Raw genomic sequence first — 13,426 nt, 5'->3', positions numbered from 1 at the left:
TGTGTCAAGATTATCTCCAGTTTGGGTCGTTGTGTGTCCTCCCTTAAATACATTATACATGTGTGGCTCCGTTACTGCATGTAAGTACAATGTGCATCATGCGTGCGTAATCAATTGGAGGAAAATAAATGGTACAATGTGTTTATTTAAATCTTGTACATGAATAAAAGAGAGTGTACTTATTTATAAAGCTAGATTTAAACTTGTGCCTAGTGCATGGAGACTTCATTTATTAAATAAAATAGCTACCTGATTCATTTTAATTCTCTCACACATTATCAAACAAAACTATTTAAGTTAAATCTATAAATTCCCTTGCCGAACTTGCATGATTTTTTTTTTTAATTTTGGAGATATTGTCTTGAATAATTGGTAAATATCTCTAGTAAAATGAACTAAACAAATAAATCTACTAAATGTACATTAGGCAATTTATATATGAGTATTACTTAAAAGATTTAATATAAAGAGTTATTTTATTTGATTAAAGAGATAATGGGGGGAGGGTTGGGTTGGGTGGTACGGGGGGAGGGAGTGTAAGTGAAAGGTTTCGAGTTCGATTCTTCCTGCTTACATTAAAAAAAATGTGAAAAAAAGATTAAAGAGATAATGAAAATAAAAATATAAAAGTTATTAGGAGAGAGATCGAAGAAGAAAAATTTGAATTGATATATTAGTTCAGAGAGAAAAATTGTTTAATTATCATCACTCAAACATATAACACTTGTTTATCAATTGGATATGCCAGTTATTTATTAATTGACTATGCTGCATAAGAATAGAAATCAAATAATTGAAAATCTTGCATTCATATATGTACATGAATTTTTTCAATATAGGTTCCACTTCCAACAGATTCTAAAAATAATTCAAGAGATTTATCAGTTGAACAAAATGGACCCTTTACTTGTAACGTAACATAAACAACATTCACAAATCAAGTTGCCTAAAATAAATTAAGGCAAATTTGTCTACTGACCTGAAATGAGCTGGCTCCATTTGGTTTTCATGCAACCATTCATGGTTTATTTCCCCCTTTCCTTTCTTTCTTTTTTTGGTTTCTATGGCAAGTTTGAAACCAGCCCTTTAATTGTTTTTTTTCTTTTTCTTTATTAGTTATCTGTAATAGAGTTGTAAAAATTATTAGAAAATAATAAAAGGGTAAAAGAAGGGGAAGACAGGGTAGTGCGACATGGAGCAATGCTTGCTGGCTATGGAAAGGAAATTACACATGATTGAAGAATTTGATGTGTTTTGTCAGCTAGAAGATAACAATCAGAAATATAGAGTAATAAAACTGAGAATACTGAATGTTCTAAAACAACTACAATACGCTAGCAAATATTTAGAGATCAATTGGTCATTTGTATTACACTCTGCCATGTATTACCTATAAAATACCAAGTATTGCTACTGTACAATACAATGCACATATGTTGCACGATGCTCTGCGAATTATTAAGGAGAAATCCGAAAAAGAACCATTGACTAAAAAGACCCAATATATATATAAGTCAAGACGACAATTTTGACAAAAAAATTTAACCTATTAGGCTTTCGACCCATTCTTATATATTAAGCTCTCTTTCTTCCTTTCTCAAATCTGTATAAAGAAAAACAAAATTTATTGATGATGATAGATTATAATGTGTGAAAAAGAGAAAGTTGCTAAAGAGAGTAAAGAAGTTGGAGATAGGGTTGAGAGAAAAGTGCAAAAGAGGATTGTTGGAGATGACAGTAAAATGTGAACAAAAGGATAGTTTTTTTTTAAGTGGCAAATATCGTAGATAAGGTAAGGATGCCAATCCTTTATTTTATTAGTTAAATACAAGGATAGTTTTAAATGCTTAAACGCTTAAGTTTTAGTCCGGAAAAGTACTACCACATAAAAGTTACTGCCGACTTGCATCAGATCCATAAGAATTTCCGGCATAGACAATCAGATTTCCAATTGCAAGAGGGAATTTATTGTCCAAATGTCATCAAGTTTGGAATATACGGCTAGGGTTGTCGACTTGTATAACTTGTGAGGAGTTTTTGGCATGGGAGATACATGTAAACAATCTCACCATCAATTGCAAAGGACAAATTAAGGTCCGAAAATGATCAAGTATGGAATGAATAGCTAGGATTTCTAAATAAAATAAAACACGTTGTTTATGCAATTGTCGAGTCCTTGATTCTTTTTGGGCATATCAGGTAGGATGTTGAGATGAAGTTCAAAAAGTGAGGCAAAGGAAAGTACGTTACCACTAGGATTTTTAGGCTTTGTTGGAATAGAGAGAAAGCAAAGATAGGCAAAGGAAAGTTCAAATCAATGTTTAATGCACGTTGATGTACCAAAAATGAAAATAGGTAAAATTGTAGTTATTATAGTTTTTTTTTTTTAGTAGAGAGAAATAGTGAGATTCAAGAAGCAGAAAAGGAAAAAGAGATTTAAATCCAGGACCGTTAAATCCTAGAGTTGTAACTAGCAATTCATGCATGTGGCTTTGCTACAGCATGTGCAGCGTGCGTGAACGATTGTAGTAAAATTAATGGTATAACATATTTAATTTAATATTGTATATAAATAACATCATTTTTATCGCAAATTATCTAGTTAGTGAATTAGTGTCATCCCAATTCTCCTTAAATAATATCACTAATTTTCCCAAATACCTTGAATAGTGATGTACTAAATCTCTCATTTTAAATCACAAATTATCACAATAACGCATACACTTCAAATATATCAAACATGAAAAGATAAACACAAAAATTCACACCTTTGTGAACTTTAAAAGAATATGCCAAATAATTTCTAATTTCATACTCTTATGTAGATTATGCAAAACCTCTTAACACTGAAACTGATATGCACATTCAATAAGGCACCTCGAATGCATGAATATAGCGGAATCAGTTTATATTCAAGAAAACTTTTATGAACATGCAATCAATTTGATGAACAATTCATCGATAGAATAACCACTATCCACTAGTTAGTTCACATACATGGAAAGAAACATACATGCAAAATTGACAATAACATATACAAATTGATAGAGAAATAAAGGAAATTGCCTTTACTACTCATACAAGTAGACTTAAATTCGTGCATACTGCATTGAGGGTTCATTTACTAAATAAAATAGTTACTTGATTCTTTTTAATATTTTCATTTTCATCATCAAACAAAACTATTTAGGTTACATTTATAAATTTCCTTGCCAAACTTGCATGAAACTTTTTTAATTTTGGAGATATTGTTTTGAATAACTGGTAAATATTTCTAGTAAAATGAGCTAAAAAAATAAATCTAATAAATATTCATTATTAAACATAATTGTGGTTTTCTTTCTTAAGTTTAAATTAACTATGATAATTGGATTTGATTAATTATCAAGGACTTCAAAAGTAATGAAGCACAATATATTAAAGATTTTTACAGGCCAAGTTGTTTCTTAGCAATAATAATACTTTACTATTTAATATAAGGGAAATGAATCACATTGCATCGCCTTTTTCATGCATACAAAATACAAGGGAAAAAAGAGAAGAAGTTTTTATAAGGACAAGAAAAAGTCCATTTACATGAAGCAACTGGATTTTAGTTGTCTATTTATAAGTTGTGCTAATTCGGGTTTGGACATTAAAAATGATGTATACCTACCATGCAATTAAAATAATATTACCACAATTCATCAACATGTAAGAATTTGGTTGTCAGTTCCAGGGCCTCTCTAGTTGGATTTCTGTCGAATTCCATCCGGTTAGATAAATTGATAGAACTTTGTTATAAAGTGATACACTTCTGATATAACCGTGAGTTTTGCACTAATTTAATTATGAATTTCTGTTTATAACCAAATTATACTAGTTTATACTGAATATTAGTATATCGATTACACAATTGGACAAAATTGGAACTAGAGAGGCCCCGAATCCCTGGTTGTCATGCAAATAGTTGTTTGCTTTTATTGGAAAACAGCCAACAATATACTTTTGCCTTCATGATTTCAAAATAATGCAATTTTAGCATAACATTGCGCTATGATCACTAATTTCTTTTTTCTTTTTCTTTTGTAATTGGAAATGTGTTTTCATCTTTGTACACCTTGAGCATTCTAACAACCTATATCGCTTGGAATTCTTAATGTTTTTTCGCTAAGAAGTAAATGACTTGGATTCCAAGACTGATAATTATCACAGTGAATAACCATGAGATGTATGTAGGTTCACATATGGATTTTTATTAATTGCCATTCTCCACTCTATATAAGCGTAAGTGTAGTGGAAAAATCATTATAAAGACAACGTAATCATATTTTTAGGTATCCACATCAAAGTGAAATACAATACTTTGTTCTTTTTTCTTTCATTTAGGCTGAAACTCAACCCTTTACAATAGGTCAAGCACTCTATGAGCTTAAATGAATTTATAATCAACTTACCAATGAATTGACTTGGACTAGTTCCAATTTAAATTCATATGCAATTCATATACATATTGCGTACTAAGTTAGGATTAAAATACAAACCAAATTATTTGATATTTGAATTGACTTCGGCTTAATAAGAGCCCATTTGAACTTGATCAGTTTTTGTATCAGGTAAACAATAAACATTCAAATTTGACTCGATAGATCAAAAGTGAAATGATGTATAAGAAAGTTTAAACTACTCGAACTTGGCTTAGTAAATGGTCATTTAAATTTTGGTCGATAAATAAACAAGTTAAATTTGAACATAATTTCAAACTCATTAGAATAATTAAACAAATTTGAACATTAGGGTATTATGTTTGATTAAATTGAGCTCTTTTTTATTTTTAATTTTTTATGGTAATATTAATGACTATATGAGTTTACCCATATCTATATGTATATGTATTGCAGGGGAGATTTTAGTGGAGGCCCCCTGGATGCCTTTGAAATCTCCCATACTTTTTTTTGGATTTTTAATTTATTTTAATACATAAATTCAATCAAATTGAAATAGTGATTTACAACTAATCCTGTGTCAATTCAAATTTAAAATTTTTCCACTTCAAATGAGTGTTTAATAAATCCTTTACAGTTTATATTCAAATTTTAACCCCTTTTTCCTTTCATAATTAAAGAAAATAAATTTGAATAATTTGATTAGTCCCATATTAAAATCATTCACCCTATTACAATTTTATCACTTTATCCCATTTTACTCCTTGATTACTAATAAAGATTGATTTGTCAAATATGAGGAATAATATGATTAGTCTCATTTTTTAATCATTTACATAGCACTTTCCTTCCGAGTATGTACATAGATTTGTCAAACATTCAAATGACATATTCAATTATAACCAGTCTTTAATCATTTAACCTATTGCAACTAAATCAACGTTTGTAGCCTTAAACTTATCATATTAAATGATTATTCCAACCAATGAAATAAACATTTTTGACATACAATGTCATCTAGATAATTTTTGACATACGCAAAACTCCACCTGGATAATTTTTCATATAACACGTATATCAAAAAGTGCACATAAAACAAAAATTTTATATGAATTTTAAATTAATAAAAGGAGCATTTAAATGGTTGTTATTTTGGAGTTTTTATCAGAAATTTTAAGACAAATATTTGTTTAAACAATTATCTTGGATGGTCATCACAAAAAATAGTAGCATTTTACCATAGTTATACCCAATTACTTTTCCTTGACGGCTATAATTCTAACTTTTTCTTTTAAAAAAATTAAAAGTGAGGTAATGAATTCTAAATAATAAAAGGAATAGAAAGATAGGAGTATAGGGTTGGAAAAGGTAAAAGTAAGGTAAGGAATTTTAAATAGTAAAAGGAGTATAAAAATAGGGGTATAGGGTTGGGGATGGTAAAATCAAGGGAGTTATAATTATGGGTTGGGAAGAAACTATCAAAATGGGTGATTTATGTAGGTTAGATGGATATAGTTTTACATGGTTTTAGTTATCTTACCCATTTATGGTCCACTACAAATTTTATTTATTTTTTTCCCATATTCATTGAGCAACAAAATAAGATATCATTGTAATAAACAATAATAGAAACATATTATATTAATAAATAAATTTTTACCTAAGAACAGAACAAATACAGAAGAACCAAAAATGGTGAGTTTCAAATTTTGCAATCTATAAGAATCTCAAAATAATTTAGGTCTGAATGCAAGAAATCAATTAACACTCAATGAGTTAATTAAAACTTTGATGGAAAGGAAGGAGGGAGTAGGATGAGATTTAACAAAAAATAAAAAAAAATGAAATTTAAAGAATAGGAAAAGAGCGTTAAATATGGCTTTGCAAAAAGTAGAATATAATTATTGTATTGATAGTGATTTAAATTTGCTTACTAATGAATTCAAATCGACATCTAATTTAATTAGCTCTAAATAGGTAGTTCCAATCTATCAATTTAATAGCCACTAATTAATGGGTTTAAATGGGTTACCCATCTTTTTTTTGCCAAAATGTCGCTTACTTTTCTATTAAAACATTAATGCCTTTACAACAGTATACAAAAGGGAACAAATTGGGTTACCCATTTGAAACTAATAAAATTGCATACCTACACTCATGTGTGGAAAACCGAGTTGAAAAATTGGTCACTATTTACAACTATAAATTGGTGAAAAGAATAGTATAATAAGAGGCAAATAGGTTGCGAAATTGGCTAAGAGATTGCGCAATTTGATAGTAGGGTAGGGTGAACGGAAGGTATTGTTTGTGGGCAGGAAAAGAATTAGAGGGATGCAAGAAGTTTGGGTTAGAAAGGTGAGGAGGGGGTAATGAAGAGTAGAGAAATATTGAGGGGTAGTGGTGTAAAAAGTGAGAATGTGGAAGAAGGGGTAATAATTGTTGTGCTTGATGTAGTTTTAGTATTTCTTTAGATATTTTTGTGATATTTGTTCATATTTTTTATTATACTTTAAAGTTTTAGATAAGGTGCATAAATATAATATAGATTAGATACTAAAATAGCACTCTTTTAATTTTTTAAACCTTTTCTTTCTTGTAACTAATATAAATAATCCATTTACTATTATTATTATATTAAACGTAAATCCATGCATTGCATGGATTACAATACTAGTTTAAATTAAAATTGGAAGTACAAAGCAAATTTACCACGTTTTCCACCCCTGAAAAAAAAAATTCAGCGCATGAATTTGACTAAAACGTTAATGGTAATTTTTATTTTTTTTTTGGTCAAGAAATAGCCAAAAATCTAGTCGTATTTAAGAAAAGGAGGTGAAATTTGTAAGCATGGACGACGCGGGATTCGGAAGTCACCTTAAAAAGTGATGGTTGGATATGATGTTTCCAAGTGTTTCATTAGCCCTCGGACGGTCCTATGATTCATTTTCTTTCTAGGAAGCTAACGTAACGGCCAAATCTTTTTGGTGTTTTTTTGCTTCTTTCTTTCTGCACCCCCAATCAGTATCCAGCCCCCTCCTCCCCCAAGAGAATTCCCCTTCTCTCTCTCCTCTCTCTGGAGTCTCCTAGCATTCTTCAACATTTCATCAGAGAGAGAGAGAGAGAGAGAGAGATTAGAAACTCATCTGGGCTCGATAGAAAGATAAGGGAAAAGAGTGAAAAAAAAATTCATACATTCATTTGTGTATGATCATTCATTTTTTATCATCTGACAGAAGTACATTAGTATATGGTATTAAAAGCACATGGACAAAAGGATCCTTGGGCCGCTGCCCACATGTAAACGAAAACCAAAAGGTGCGTGGTTTCATTTTCATGCATAAAAATAATGAATAAATTTTCCTTTTTTTTTTGGTTGATTAATTTATGGATTCTTGATTTTATGTTTCTTTTTTGTTGATATATATATATACATATGGATGGCAGGAAACTGTGTGCTGGATCAGTGATTTGGATATTGGATCGTTGGGAACGTATATTTATCAATCATTCTTCCCTTTAGTATTTTCGATAAATGGGGGGAATATCTGATAACGTGAAAGGGCTTGTTTTAGCTCTTTCTTCCAGTGTTTTTATTGGTTCTAGTTATATTGTCAAGAAAAAAGGTCTCAAAAATGCCGGGAGAAATGGAACTCGAGCAGGTTCAATTCAATCCTTTCTTGACATTTCATGTTTTCGTTGAATGCATATCTCAAATGTTCTTGCACATGCATTTTTTGACAGAAATATAAGTTACATACATACATATATAGATGAATGATGTGTTGATGGTTTTGTCATTTTCTAGGTTTATTTTGGATGATTACACGAAATGTTTACCCATAATTACATGCTGAATTTGATACATATTTCATGAAATGCTTGTTGTTTGAATATATTTTCTTGAAGGCCCTATTGAGTCTGATATAAGTGTATCTCCAACAGCTTGTACATTTGCTCATTTTACTGATAACAAGCATAGTTCACATGCTCCCATCTTGAGTGATGTTGTATCAAAATTTTGAGTGTGGCTTTGGATGTACACCTAATTTTGTTATTTCTTGGGTCAAATTATCAGTATCGCCACCTGTTCATTTTTGTGAATTTAATTTCTTTATTTGTTAGGTGCGTTTAATCAGATGCTTAGGGGTTTGATACTTTGATTAGCTAGGTGAATACCGTATTAAAAATATTAACCGACTGAGCTTTTTTGTCCCAGAATTATGTTTGGCTGATTTTTCATTTGATCTATGGATTAGTGATTGTGTTTTATTGGTTTTTTTTTTTTTTATTTTGGTCAGGTTCTGGAGGATACTCATACTTGCTGGAACCTTGGTGGTGGGCTGGGTTGATAACAAGTAAGATTTGTTATTGCTTGGAGACATATTTAATTGCAAACGATGTATGGTTTCCAAAGGTCAATCCTAATGGTTCAGACCTAAGGGATTGGGAAAATTGACTCAGAAAAGATGTACTAATCTTTTAGACTTTGTGGGCTAAAGTTTGTTTGATGTGATTGTTGCACACATGTTGATGTGGGCACAAAGGTTTCCCAAAACTAAGGTAGTAAAAAAAAGGTTGAGTTGTTTTAAGTTGATAACCTGTTATGAATAAGTGGTCTTCAATTGACAACTTGTTTGGTCAATCAAGTTGCAAAAAGAAAAAAATCTGGGATTTCCATTGTCGTTAAGAATCTGCTGAACCACATCTGTCTTTTTCTCTAATCTTTTCGGAATCTCTCATTTTGTTCATGATGAAACTTTTATGTAGTGATCATTGGTGAGATAGCTAATTTTGCTGCCTATGCATTTGCTCCGGCAATCCTTGTGACTCCCTTGGGAGCTTTAAGCATTATTTTCAGGTACAGCATAGATTATCTTGATAAATAAAGCTTCTATGTTAGCATTTCTGCACATTTCTTTTATGTAATTTTTATATAATTCCGCATCAAATCTCATGCAGTGCAGTTCTAGCACATTTTATTTTGAAGGAGAGACTTCATATCTTTGGCGTGGTAGGTTGTGTTCTCTGCCTGGTTGGTTCTACTACAATTGTTATACATGCTCCAATAGAAAGGGACATTGAATCTGTCAAACAAGTATGGCAACTTGCAACTGAGCCAGGTGAAATTCTTCTACCGCGTTTAGTGGCTTCTAAATTTTTCTTTGGCATTCTACATATACTGCTTTTTGTCGGAAGTTTTTGTTTGTTGTCTTGAATAAGCTGCATCGAATTGGAGAATTGTATTTGTTTTTTTCCCTCAATAAGCATTCCATTCATTTTGTCGTCATCTAACGTTCAGGAAGAAACAGAAGAAAGCCCTTCTTCATCCATTGCATATTACAGAGTATCAGCAGAAATTTTGTGATTGATCTTGAGCGTATTATGATGGAAGGAGTTAGATATTTACTTTGTCATAGAACAATGAAGGAGTTAAATATTTACTTTATTAATTCGATGATAAGTGGTCGAGACATTGAGTTATATTGAAATGTTCATTGGGAGTTAGGACCATTCAAAGCTCTCAATTGAAGAGATGCATAGCTATCAAATTAGGTGACTATCAGACTTAAAGCATTCGCTTGAACTTGTGCTCAGTTAGGTTACTCATTGTGCCCTGAGGAGGGCACTGGTGTAGTCAAGAAATTCAAACTCCTAGCTTTGCAGCAGTTATACTACACATGCATCTAACATGCAGTTCCTGGATTCTTTACATGGCCATGTTTACTGAATTTGCAATTTTTTCTTTCCTATTTTCAGACTGATAATTAGCTCTCTGCTCTAAACAGGATTCCTTGTCTACAGTTGTGTAGTTGTGATTCTGGTATTGATCCTAATTTTCCAGTATGCACCACGTTATGGGCAGACACATATGGTTGTCTTCATTGGAATTTGCTCACTCACTGGCTCTCTTACGGTATGTTTATCTTCATGAGGCTTTGGTGTGGTTAATCTTTAGTTCTCTTATGGTTCTCAGCATCCTTCCTGTGTTCTGTAGGTTATGGGAGTCAAAGCTGTTGCAATTGCTCTCAAGCTGTCTTTCTCAGGAATGAATCAATTTAAATACTTCCAGACATGGTTTTTCACTTTGTATGTGATTGGGTTTTGTATTTTGCAGCTGAATTACTTGAACAAGGTACCTATCTCAAATAGGGTAAAGAATGTTTATGTTAAAAAATGGCTTGATCTCTTGAGGCAGAAAATAGCCGATAAATATTTGCAGATAAATATTTGCTAGAATTTACATAACTTATCCTGGCCTCAAATTGGTACGAGGATTATTTAGCAGTTTTGCAGTAGATTTCGATGTTAGACTTGTGGATGGCACAGAATGGCCTGAAAACTGAAAAGGATAGAAACAAGGAACAGATTTCAAGGATGGTCTCCAACAAAAATATGGTGGTTTTAAGTTTTTGAAATCATGTCAATATGGTGCGAATGGCCACACTACTTAGACTAGCATAATTAGATATACTGAAGTAATTGAAGGCAGGTGACCAACTCTGATGACCTGATGGTTGATGTCTTTGTTTCTGGATTTCAATTTTCAACAATCAATGCATGATCCTATGAAAATGATGGTTATCTACGGCCTATTTCTTTACATCTTTATTAACACTGATAAACAAACACTATATTGTAGATAAAACTTTCCTATGCTATGACAATAAACAGCTCTCTGTGGCAAGATAAATATTCATCTTGCACTTCCTTTGGTTTAAAAGCAAGGTTCGTCAACTGGCTTCAACACTATCTTTAGCTGAAATACTAGCAAATTCTGTCATCTGTGTCTTGAACACTATCTTTGGCTTTACCATTTGCTATGACAGGCAAATTCTTCAGTTCTTCAGAGAGCACGAATGTTCCCTTTCTTGAATTTTTCCTGTTATCTTTCCATGAACAAGTGAATACTAAATTTCTGAATATGGATTTTATTGTAGATAAAATGTAATTCGTTGTACCTTTCTTATGTTGCTGCAATGGATTCCAGTTACCTGAAAAATGTGTAATCTGATAATTGTACATGTCATTTTGCAGGCACTGGATGCCTTTAATACAGCTGTGGTGTCCCCAGTATACTATGTTATGTTTACATCCCTAACCATCCTAGCTAGCATTATAATGTTTAAGGTACTTTCATTTGGCTTTTATTATTAGCTTTTTCCTTTATATAAATATATATATATATATATATATATTTTAGTGTTGTGGATTGGGAGAAGGAGGGACGAATCGGAGCAACAAAAGGCTGACTTTCAAACTTTTCATGCAGGACTGGGACAGTCAAAATGCATCGCAAATTGTCTCCGAAGTATGTGGCTTTGTGACTATCCTGTCTGGGACATTCCTTCTCCACAAGACCAAGGACATGGGAGGTGTTAGCAGTACCAGTAACACGCCCGTGCCATCTCCTGTATTCCTGGCATCACGCCAGAATTCAAGTTCCATACGGTCTGAGCTTTGAGATGTGATCGTTTCTGTGCATCAGTGGTTTTGATCATGGTCTGAAGAAGCTGATTAATCTGGAATTGGTGGATAATACTTTCTATTAAGCAGAATATGACTTGGCATCAGGGAATGGGAAATGAAGGAGGATATAGAGTATGCTGATAACATCAATTCTTTGTCTGTAGATGAAGGAAGGAAATCCTAGCCATTTTTACCCTACCCTCCAAAACAATACGTAAAAGCAAGAGTGAAACAAAAACAGAGAAACACCTAGTTGACCCTATTTAAATTGAAACTGGTTTTATTGTAGATATGTCTGAATATTGCTTAGGAGGACTTTTGAGATTAGATGGATACAATGAGAAAGGATATGAACCCATCTCCTGTTTTTGCACATCTTTTAGGCAATCACTTTTAACTACCTGTGTTTGTGTGTGTGTGTGTGTGTGTAATGGGAATACCACAATGTATGCCTAGTTTGTTTTGCCAAAAAACTTAAATGCTCCACTGATCAGTTAACATTGTTAAGCTACTATTGCCTTTTTTAATATTTGCCTTCTCTGGTAAGAATACTGCTTCATTTAATATGGTTTCTGATGTATGTAAATGAAGAGCTAAAGGACACAACTTCCCCAATAAGGCATGCCTGCATTCATGTTATTGGGGAATAAGATGGATGAATATTCCTAAACACAAATGCAGGAGATTACTGGAAAAATAACATTGATGATGATATTTTAAGAGCTTAATGTCACCCTTTCTGCAGAAACTGCTAGCTAAAAGGAGTACAGTCATGATTGCCAATTTGCCATAGCGAGCGAGGACCTCTGGCTAGATTTCAAGCTTTGCAGAATACTAGTGCATGTGTTCCACCATAATGCACCTAATAACTTGTGGATTGTCATTTAAGCACGGTATGATTTTGATATGCACTGCATTCGTGCTAGAGACTTCAGGGTAGGCTAATGAAAAGCTAGGTGAAGAGCTGTTCTTCCGGATACAGGAAGACTGCATTCAAGTTCAATTTCAACTTTGATACTTGAGAGCTAGAGGGATGGCTAATTTATTTGTCCAGCTTCTTTTGTGACAAGGTTCACAGAACATAAAGTAGTATAATTGTAGACAGACCAACAGATCAACAAGTTTCAATTCAAATATACTTTCAAAACCAACAGAAAGTCAGCCACCTAAATTGCCTAAACTTACTCCAAAAAAACTAATGCATAGAAATAATCAGGTAATGATACCTCATGCAATTGCAGTAAGGGAGTTGCAACCTCTCATGACTCAATGCATAGTATTACCAGCCAGAACACCCTTGATCAACTGTGACAATTCTTCATGGCCTTAAAAGCATGAACTTCGAAGGATATTTCTGCTTGTTATGAGCCAATCCCACCTCTTTGTAGTCATCAGTAGTTTCATCGTGTGAATGAAGCCATCTGCCACAACAATGTTCTGTGGCAGTAGAATTTTCGCGAGGTTAGTGGCCAATCCCACTACTTTTGAGCTGAAGGATTCAACAAGGGAATTTCAAGAAATTTAGCCATGGCATG

At 32.5% G+C, this 13,426-nt stretch overlaps 1 protein-coding gene across 1 annotated transcript; it reads left to right on the top strand.

The window, feature by feature from the left end:
• Positions 1-7,388: 7,388 nt before the first annotated feature.
• LOC113736507 (probable magnesium transporter NIPA2) lies at positions 7,389-12,249 on the top strand. Its single transcript, XM_027263525.2, has 9 exons — positions 7,389-7,739; positions 7,869-8,083; positions 8,723-8,779; positions 9,192-9,282; positions 9,384-9,544; positions 10,211-10,338; positions 10,420-10,557; positions 11,460-11,552; positions 11,695-12,249. The coding sequence occupies exons 2-9, from the start codon at positions 7,957-7,959 to the stop codon at positions 11,884-11,886; spliced, it is 987 nt and encodes a 328-aa protein (XP_027119326.1). The 5' UTR covers positions 7,389-7,739; positions 7,869-7,956; the 3' UTR covers positions 11,887-12,249.
• Positions 12,250-13,426: the final 1,177 nt, after the last annotated feature.

This window comes from Coffea arabica, chromosome 3e (assembly GCF_036785885.1).
Source record: "Coffea arabica cultivar ET-39 chromosome 3e, Coffea Arabica ET-39 HiFi, whole genome shotgun sequence".
Classification (NCBI taxonomy): Eukaryota; Viridiplantae; Streptophyta; class Magnoliopsida; order Gentianales; family Rubiaceae; genus Coffea; species Coffea arabica.
Note: the sequence above shows the minus strand (reverse complement) of the source record. Positions and strands in the feature narration are given on the sequence as shown.

Bases quoted from the DNA above. Each gene is read 5' to 3' on its own strand.
- LOC113736507 (XM_027263525.2), top strand. From the start codon at position 7,957: ATGGGGGGAATATCTGATAACGTGAAAGGGCTTGTTTTAGCTCTTTCT. The intron at 9,283-9,383 runs GTACAGCATAGA...AATCTCATGCAG, and splicing joins GCTTTAAGCATTATTTTCAG to TGCAGTTCTAGCACATTTTA. The intron at 11,553-11,694 runs GTACTTTCATTT...CTTTTCATGCAG, and splicing joins CTAGCATTATAATGTTTAAG to GACTGGGACAGTCAAAATGC.